General features: G+C 54.3%; 1 protein-coding gene across 1 annotated transcript; it reads right to left on the reverse strand.

The window, feature by feature from the left end:
- Positions 1-6,001: 6,001 nt before the first annotated feature.
- LOC128938381 (PHD finger protein 7-like) lies at positions 6,002-8,511 on the reverse strand. The gene is made up of 10 exons (XM_054278564.1): positions 8,469-8,511; positions 8,053-8,144; positions 7,866-7,967; positions 7,454-7,578; positions 7,215-7,377; positions 7,016-7,122; positions 6,688-6,801; positions 6,423-6,541; positions 6,221-6,266; positions 6,002-6,116 (listed from the first exon to the last, which is right to left on the reverse strand). The coding sequence occupies exons 1-10, from the start codon at positions 8,509-8,511 to the stop codon at positions 6,002-6,004; spliced, it is 1,026 nt and encodes a 341-aa protein (XP_054134539.1).
- Between the last annotated feature and the right edge of the window lie 986 nt (positions 8,512-9,497).

Consider the following 9,497-nt stretch of genomic DNA (forward strand, 5'->3'; position numbering starts at 1 on the left):
AACTGGTGTTTTCTACTGGTAGCTGGTACAAACACATTGGTTTTTGTGGAAGAAATTGAAGCAACCTAGGCAGCCTGCTCCTTCTTGTCCACCTATCCTAAAAGGAGATCCATGCAGGTTAAAACATGAAACAAACCTCGAGGCTCTGGGCTTGTACTGCAGGCGCACCTGCGTCTCCCCACAATCAGCGCAGGAACAGCCAGAGGACACTGCAGTGTTCCCCAATGCAATGATGGGAGCAGAAGCCGGGCAGGAGCAGGGCTCAGGCAGGGCTAAGCAGGGAGTAGAGGCCTCGTGGCTCTGGGCCTGCTCTGCAAACTCCCTCCCCCCCCCCCCCCCTTCTTTCTCCCGTAGACAGAGAGGATCAGCACCTCGAAGTGACCACGTCACTCGAGGACAGAGGCTCAGCACAGAAAGCTGCCCTGTGAGACAGCAAGCAGGAGGACCCTGGTGCCAGGGAGCCAGGTGAGGGCAAAGCAGCCCTCTGACAGCCTGGCCCAGGGGCTCTTGTGGCAGCAGGCAGCATGGGGATCAGAGCAGAGGCAGGGGGAGGCAGGAGCTGCTCGGCCATGCCGGGGCCGGGAGCCTCCTTCCTGCCCAAGTGGGGCCCAGCTGGGCCAGGGGGCAGCTCCTGGGACAGCCGTGCCCACAATGGCCCCTGCTCTGCAAGGCCTCTAGCCCTGCCCATCAGCCAGGCAGGGACAGAGCAGCCTTGGGGCCGATGCTGCTGCAGGCTCAGAGCCCCGCAGAGCTGCTCATGCCCGGTACCATTGGCTCTGTCCCCTGCAGCCTGCATGCTGTGTCGCCGTGCCGAGGCTGAGCCCTGTGCCTCCCCAGGTCCTGGCAACTGCTCCTGTGCTGCTCCTGCGCTGCCCAGGGCACCCACGGGCCCTGCTCAGGCCTCACGCAGACCAGAACCAGCTGGGGCTGTGACAGCTCTGCTGCTCTGGGCCCAGCCCTAGGGCCAAGCACCCGCCTGTCCCTGGGCTGAGGGCAGTGCCCAGGCTGGGCTTGTCAGAGCCCATCCGCTCCTGGAGGGCTGGGGGCACTGCTCTGGCCTGGCCTGGCCCAGCCCTGGGGTCCCTTGGCATTCCTGTTTGCCCTTGCATCCACCAGGGATGGGCTGCAGCTCAATGGCCCCAGCCTGGCCACACACTCAGGCCTGGAGCCATCCCTTGGCTCCCCAAGACACAAGAGCCTCAGCCCCAGCTCCCAAAGATGGCCTAACAGGGTTTGCTGATATTGATCCCTGTTAGACCTTTGAAAGCATTTTGAAAGTAACCTTGTTTGGCAACTCCTTCAATGAACAAACGTGACTCACTTCTAAGCAGTAAAAACTTTATTGGTTTGCTTGCACTTCCTATAGGGTATCCTAATGCTTCCTTTGGCGTTCCAGAAAATAATGAAAATCTAACAAATTCTTCAGAGAAGTTCCTGAATCCACTATGAGGAGAAGTCTCTACATTCACTATCCTTACATACACTTAAGTAGCTGCTCCTGTAACATACAAAGATGTAGTGGTTTACCTGACTGGATCACACAACATGATGTTATACACACTGCTACACTAAAAAACTTCTCTTCCCTGTTTATTACAAATTTAAAGCTCTTCTCGAGGTCCTGACTTAATTTTGCATGCACATTCATACCTGCAATCCCTCCCCATGCTCAGCTTTCACCTAGACTTACCAGGGAACAGATGTTCCATACTCACCTCAAGCAATAATCTACATCTGTCTTCCTAACCCTCTTTTTCTTCACTGACTTCTACTAATCTACAAAGTAACTGTGGACCCTCTGCACAAAAGAAACATCCAATTAATAGCCTTAAACACTTGTGATTGTGCTGCTGCTTCTAACAATCTTGACCACCACAGCACTAAAATCAGAAATCAATTCTTCACATCCTTCCTGTTCTCCTGCCCCCACCACACCTTGGCTCCAGAAGAAATGTTCCCTACTGCAGCCTGGTGTGCTAAGAACAATCAAAGGCAGCAGCACTTTTCCTCAACATGCTGCAATCTGAATTGCACTGAAATTGCAGCTGTTGCATTAGAAGCTCAGCACCAGCGCCCCACATCTTCCCCCAGAACTGAGGCCTGCTGAGGCCTGAGCTCTCCATTTCAACACACCCTGTAAATCAGGCTGCCTGGAAGATTGCAGGCTGGTAACTGTGTGAACACAGCAGTGCATTTCAGCAGAGTTATTGAATCAGTCTCATGGAAGGCACATCCTTTAAGCTTAAGACTCTGTTCTACAAAATCTAACCAGCAATTGCTTTGGTGGCCTGTGCAGGTTTTGGGGACTGTGCATGTTTCCTTTGGATGTTGTTTTCTTTGTTTCTAAATACAAAATTCACTGGATTCTGAAGAGAAAGCCCCAGATTCATTAGGACAAAGAACCACAGGGACATATGTGGCTGACAAGAACACTCATCATTTCTAACGGTAACACCAGAAAGAGAGGAAAAAGATAATGATTATTTAAATACCTGAAAGGATCCAAAATGTCTACATAACCTGTCAAGTGATTAAGACTTTGGTAAACTCTAAAATTCCAGATTCCTATTCGGTAATTGTCTGAAAGAAAAGAAAGCCAGAAATCTGCTTGACCTTTATTTTGCCCGGACTTTCTCACGGGATTCTGCCACAACTTGGATCACAAGTGAGGGTGGCAAATTTTCACTAGAAAACTTTGATAACTAGGCAGCATTTTTTCCTCCTCACTGATTTACAGGAAGGGTTGAAAAGGAAAAAAATACAAAAGAGGGTGAAGAAATTCTGTCATACCTCTTAGGCGTTCATCATCTTTGGAGAAGAAAAAAAAACTCTAGCACTTTCTGTGCGTGGTAAAGAAAGCAACCTAGAAAAGGACAAAGTGATTTGAGCATCCTAAATTGTACTTTCAAATTCCATGAACACAAGTTAAAAACCTGTAGTACTTCAGAGAAATGGCATACATTGAAAAGCTTTATTCCCTAGGAACTGAATGGAGCTTTTTATTTTACAAAACCCTCTTTTAAAGAGAAAACCGACTGTGTCTTTGGCTTTTAGCCAAATTCAGTTTGGAGTTGGTAAACCAAAATGACCCAGTTAATTTCTTGTGCTCTACTCTTTCTTCCCATATTCACATTCACATCCAATGGGCTGCTGGGAGTTTTGACTCTGTGCAGCATGAACGGTTTTCCAAGATGACTTTCATTGCTCAGAGGTGTGCAATGTCAGTTTCCCATTCCCTGAGTGCTGCTATTAATATTCCCACAGCATCCATCTACTACAGCCAAGTAGACAACAAAGAGAAATGGAACTTGCATTTCTTGGTCCTGTTCAATTTCTGACATCTCAGGCTCATCGTCACCCTCAGAACTGCTGTCCTGGAAACGTGGATCCTCTTGCCATGGGGCTTTTACCGGCTTTATTGTCCCAAGTGCGTAAGACTCTGCAATGACAGCACCAATAGAGAAAAAAAGCCAAAACCAGATTATTCCTCTACTGGTCAGGAAAAATTCCTCCTTTCAAGTGAAATACCTACAGTGGAGAAGACAGATTTAGGAAGGACAGAATCTGCCCCTGCCAGATTTTCTAAGCTACATCTCTGCTTCAGTATTTTCTACTTTGTTCCAGGGATCCCTTATGTATTCTTAAACATTTGTCATTGCATTCAGAAGACACTGAATACCTTCTCAGTTCAGCACAAGTGTGGGGGGCTCGTTGCTTTGTGCTGTTGCATTGGGTTTTTTAATATTTTGGATAACTTCACATGGTTTCTTTTCTCTCCTACATGACTGGGACTCGAGTTAATGTTGTTTCATCTTCATTTCAGACAGCCTCATTTTATCTAAGGTTAGGACACCCCAATGATCATGTGTCATTCCTTTTCCTTTTTCTAAAGGTCCAAGAGTAGAATTCAGTAACAAACAGAATGTTCATGGATCTTGGGGTCAGCTCTCGGACTTTGCTCCTCCCTGTACATTAACGCACATTTCCTTAAAAACCTTGTTGGGTTCTATGAGACTTGATATGACTGGTGTGTCACCTTTTTCCCTCTTTGAGGAATTCAGGGCATGAGAACAAGCTTTTTCACCACTCAGCAAAAACCCCAATGCCTTCTCAAAGCATGCCTTTCGGAATTCCTGAGATGCAAGCATGAGGGACCTCTCATTAATCTACCACAGCCCTGGCAAGCAGAAATGAAGATCAAAATGCTTCTGCCTAATTACTGACTTCTGCTGCTGAAAATCCCCTAGATCCTGACCTTCTTTACACCATATTGCCCTACAGTGCCTGCCAGAAGCTCTTCCTTAGCAACGGCACTGTTAGAAGGGTTCTGCTGTTACCTTCTTTGATGCCCAACTCCTCTGTGCCTCCAAAGACGGCAAACTTGAAAGAAGTCGTCTCCTGAGCTGCGTCGTTCTCAGGCAAAGGTCCCAGATGGTCATCTGGGGCAGAGTCCTGTGCATCCTCTTTGTGCCAGTGTACTTCCTCAATCTATTCTGCTTTGTTCTTTAAAGGTCTTTCAAAGAACAAACCAGAATAGACGGAGGAAATATACCGTCTATTCTGGTTTGTTCTTCGAAAGACCTCTTTCAAATCCGCAGCAATATTGTAAAAGTTGTCTTCAGACTCTTGAGGCAGTGTCTCACTCTCTTTCTTCTTTTTTTGGCTTTACTGAAATGAGATTGTTCAAGGATAGCAACACAGCACACGTCCTTTTCAGACGCAGCTTCCCTATGAGCCACCTTGCTCTGAATGTCTCCCTAAGCATATCCAAGCCCATTAAGGAGTGGTTCATTATCAAGGGTAAGCAGTGGGGAAACATCTGAGGTTGGAGTCTAAAGGCAGGAGCAAGAGTCCTTTTTAATTAGCCACATCCTTAAGTGACTTTTCACTGAATACACAGTTACACAGAAATCAAGGTATTTAGCACAGACTTCTTCCTGCCAGTAGAAACACCAAGAGCTAATATGGTTTGCTCACAGAGCTGCACATCTCAGGGTCCCTGCACCGACCGTTCTCACCTTCACTTCTGGCAAGGAACACATGGCCTAGAAAGAAAAGATGACGGTGCTACGTGCTGCTGTTGGAGGTCCCAGTTGAGGTCCGACGTCGCTGGTGGGAGTGGCTGCTCCTGCAGGATGTCCCCGACCATGTCCCCCTACGCCTGGGCCTCTCGGCACTTGCTGCTGTCCTCCTGCTCCTGTCCTGGCAACTCCTGGACCGCACACTTTGAGTCGAGGCCCAGTGCTGCTGGCGGGAGCACCTGCGTCTGGGGGGCATCCCCGATGATGTGTCCCTTCGCCTGGGCCTCTCAGCCCTTGGCCTTGTCCTGCTGCTGCTGCCACGGTGACTCCTGGACCGGACAGGTGGACTCTGGGCCCAGCCTTGCTGACGGGAGCACCTGCGTCTGGGGGATGGCCCTGACCATGTCTCCCTTCGCCTGGGCCTCTCAGCCCTTGGCCCTGTCCCACTGCTCCTGTCACAGCAACTCCTGGACCGGACAGGTGGACTCTGGGCCCAGCCTTGCTGGCGAGAGCACCTGCGTCTGGGAGATGTCCGTGATGGTGTCTCCCTTCGCCTGGGCCTCTCAGCCCGTGGCCCTGTCCCACTGCTCCTGTCACAGCGACTCCTGGAGCGGACAGGTGGACTCTGGGCCCAGCCTTGCTGGCGGGAGCACCTGCGTCTGGGAGATGTCCGTGATGGTGTCTCCCTTCGCCTGGGCCTCTCAGCCCGTGGCCCTGTCCCACTGCTCCTGTCACAGCGACTCCTGGAGCGGACAGGTGGACTCTGGGCCCAGCCTTGCTGGCAGGAGCACCTGCGTCTGGGGGATGTCCGTGATGGTGTCTCCCTTCGCCTGGGCCTTTCAGCCCTTGGCCTTGTCCCACTATTTCTGTCATGGCGACTCCTGGAGCGGACAGGTGGACTCTGGGCGCGACTTTGCCGGCGAGAGCGGCTTTGCCTGCGGCCAGGCCCAGCACATCTGGAATAGACCCTGTCCTCAGGGTCAGGGGACCTGCTGCATGTTGACCTTGATCTGCTGATGCTGCTGGTGTCCAGTGAGGAAGATGGCAGCGCCTGCTGCCATGCTGCATGTTGGGGCCTGCTGTGGCTGCCCGTCTCTGGAGATGGAGGCGGGGAAACCAGCACCAATGGCACAGGGGTGTGGGAGCTGGGGCTGATGGCCTCAGATTCTGACAAGCCATGAGCAGATTGCAGTCCTGACTGTCTGGCTGGCCTGGGGCCATTGAGCTCTGACTCATCCCTGGAGGCTGTAAGGGCAAGCAGGAATGTCAAAGATCACCCAGGCCCAGGCCAGGCCAGGCCAGAGCAGTGCCCCCAGCCCTCCAGCAGTGGATGCTGTGCTCTGCCAAGCCCAGCCTGGGCACTGTCCCCAGCCCAGGGACACCGGGGAATTTGACTCATACATGTTCCGAGCCCAGCACAGGTGTCACACTCCCATATGTCTGTGCTGCTTCTCAGGCCAGAGCAGCGCCTGTGAGTGCCCTCAGCAGCACAGGAGGAGCACAGGAGCAATTCCCAGGGCCTGGGGAGGCAAACAGGCTCATAGCACTGACAACAAAGTGTACCAGCACGTGGTTGTCCGGCCAAGCGCTTCTGGTTCTTCCCGCTTTGAGCCCTTGCCGAGACACAGGTTCCCTGCAGAGCCCCAGGTGCAGCTTCCCAACTTACCCCTGTTCCTCTGCCTCCTCCCTGCCTCCAGGGTAAAGGCAATCCCTGGCGTTGCACTGGCTGTGCCTCATGTCTAGATCTGCGAAGGCATCGTTGTCCTCCCATGTTGGCACTCTGATGGAGAAAGGAAGAGATGATGAATTTCTGCTGCTCTCCCTCACGGAGGTCCAGGGTGTCCCAGCTCTTTCTCCAGTGCTTTTCCAAGTTGGGTGTGAAGCTGAAGCCCAGCCTCACGGGACAGGGCAGGGCCAGGGCTCCTGGGGAAGGGCCTGGCACAGCACAGCACTTGCACCCTCCTGGCTGGTGGGCCAGGCAGAAGGACACCAACCTGATGGGGATTCGGATCCCCAAGATGAACATTTCGGCAAGAAATGCCTCACTGTCTCTGCACAGGGGGCATTGGAAGCATAAAAGACCAGCGCGCAAGGCCTGTCCCTGCAGGGCAAACACAGGCAGGGTGAGCGAGGCCCTGCTGCCGCTGCTGCTGAGCACCTGCTGTGCCCCGGGGCTGAGGGGAGGGCTCCTACCTGGATGCAGTCCCTGTGGAACCAGGCCCTTTTGCACGTTGGGCACACCAGGGTTGTGAAGGTCTTTCTGTCCTCCACAGGCTCCATGCAGATGGGACAAACGGTGTCCGGCTCAGGAGTCGCCTCCACCTCCTGCTCTGGACGGTGCTCAGGGCAGAAGGAGCTGGGGGCAAAGGGATAGGCAAAGTGAGAAATGCTGGATCTTTCACCAGTGATGACCAGAAGGGGAGAGGCGGTACCTGAACGGGGTAATATATTGATTGACACAGCCAGCCTCCTTGGCACAGGGCAGATGGAACCATCTGTCACAGTCCTCCATGCAGCACATGATGGTTGCCCCACTCTGGCCGCAGATGCCGCAGATCTGGAAAGAGCCAAGCAGCCCCATCAGCAGCAGCAGCAGCAGCCTCGAGGCCTCCCCGGGCAGCCCCAGGGCTCCAGGCAAGGCGCAGGACGTGGCCGCTGCTGGCTCCCAGCCCACAGAGCCGCCAGCTGGAGGAGGGAGGCTCCTGTGCCAGGGCCTCTGTGCCAGAGCTGCTGGGGGCCAGACTTTGTCCCGGCTGTTGGGCCGGCCTTTCTTTCCTGCTGTCTGGGCTAAGCTCTGGCAAACCTCGCCAGGCACAAATCTCCCTGCTCTTGTCAGGCTCTCACCTTCTGTGCCGCCCGCCGCACTGCAATTAGGAGATCTCGAGGGAGAAAGTCCATGAGTCCCCCGCGGTCCGTCTCTGGATGAAATAGTAGAGTGGCGAAGAACTGCAGCCAAGGGGAGAAGCTGATGAGGAGAGAGCGGCAGGAGCTGCCCATTGCAAAGGTGGAGGGAGCGCCCGGAGCCACTCACCATGCAGAACGCGTGGGCACAGAGCCCACCCTTCTGCAGTTTGGCACCGCACATGTCCGGGTCAGCCTCGGCACGGCGACACAGCATGCAGGCTGCAGGGGACAGAGCCAATGGCACCGGGCATGAGCAGCTCTGCGGGGCTCTGAGCCTGCAGCAGCATCGGCCCCAAGGCTGCTCTGTCCCTGCCTGGCTGATGGGCAAGGCTGGAGGCCTTGCAGAGCAGGGGCCATTGTGGGCACGGCTGTCCCAGGAGCTGCCTCCTGGCCCAGCTGGGCCCCACTTGGGCAGGAAGGAGGCTCCCGGCCCCGGCATGGCCGAGCAGCTCCTGCCTCCCCCTGCCTCTGCTCTGATCCCCATGCTGCCTGCTGCCACAAGAGGCCCTGGGCCAGGCTGTCAGAGGGCTGCTTTGCCCTCACCTGGCTCCCTGGCACCAGGGCCCTCCTGCTTGCTGTCAGACATGGCGGCTGTCTACGCTGAGTCTATCTCCTCGACTGACGTGGTCACTTCGAGGAGCTGTTCCTCTCTGTCTGTGGGAGAGAGAAGGGGGGGGGAGTTTGCAGAGCAGGCCCAGAGCCACGAGGCTCTACTCCCTGCTCAGCCCTGCGTGAGCCCTGCTCCTGTCTGTTTCTCCTCCCGTCGTCGCCTTGAGGAACACCGCAGTGTCCTCTGGCTGTTCCTCCGCTGATTCTGTGATTCTGGGAAGGGAGAGGCAGGTGAGCCTGCCGCACAGGGCCAGAGCCCCAAGGTGTGGGGCCCTTCTGGTCCCTGAGCAGCCACGTCCCTGCCCTACCTTCTCCTCCCGTTGTCAGGTCGCACTGACACTCGGCTTGAGCCCCGCGTTCCCTTTTGTGGCCTTCCTCGCACAGGTCACAATGGCCACTCTGACATCGGCACCGTGTACCCAAAATCGGGGCAGCCATGGCCCCAGGTCCCTGGCAACCACTTGTGGCGGCCCCCTCGGGCACCGAGCTTCTGAGATGGGTCCGAGCGTTTGCTCAGGGTGGAAGCAGGGCCGGGACTCCTGCAGCAAGTGCAGGGTCAAATGCCAGGCCCTGGGGCAGCCATCCAGGGTGGCACTGTAGGCAGGGAGGTGCTGTTCAGGCACTGCCATGCCAGGGCTCCGGCCCTGGCCAAGGGAAATCTCTGCTCCTGCCCCTGGCAGGCGGTGGCCCAGAGAGCCCGTGCGGAGTCAACTGCACTGCAGGGATTCAAACCCTGCTCTAGGTGAACTGATGTTTTCCTGAAGACCTGTCTGCAGAAAACTAAGATGAACCTGATTTGATGCTGCTGCCGATCCCCATTGGTACAGGAGATAAACCTGGACACCACCACAGCTGCCTCCAGACCTCAGTTTTCCTGTCATCCTATGAACTAACAACTTTGACATTTCATATAAATGGAAAAATTAGTATTAAGCTTCTGAGAAACGTCATCTTTTATACTGA

This window comes from Melozone crissalis, unplaced genomic scaffold, assembly GCF_028551555.1.
Source record: "Melozone crissalis strain CALT ecotype California unplaced genomic scaffold, PUWL_Pcris_2 ptg000026l_1, whole genome shotgun sequence".
Lineage (NCBI taxonomy): Eukaryota > Metazoa > Chordata > Aves > Passeriformes > Passerellidae > Melozone > Melozone crissalis.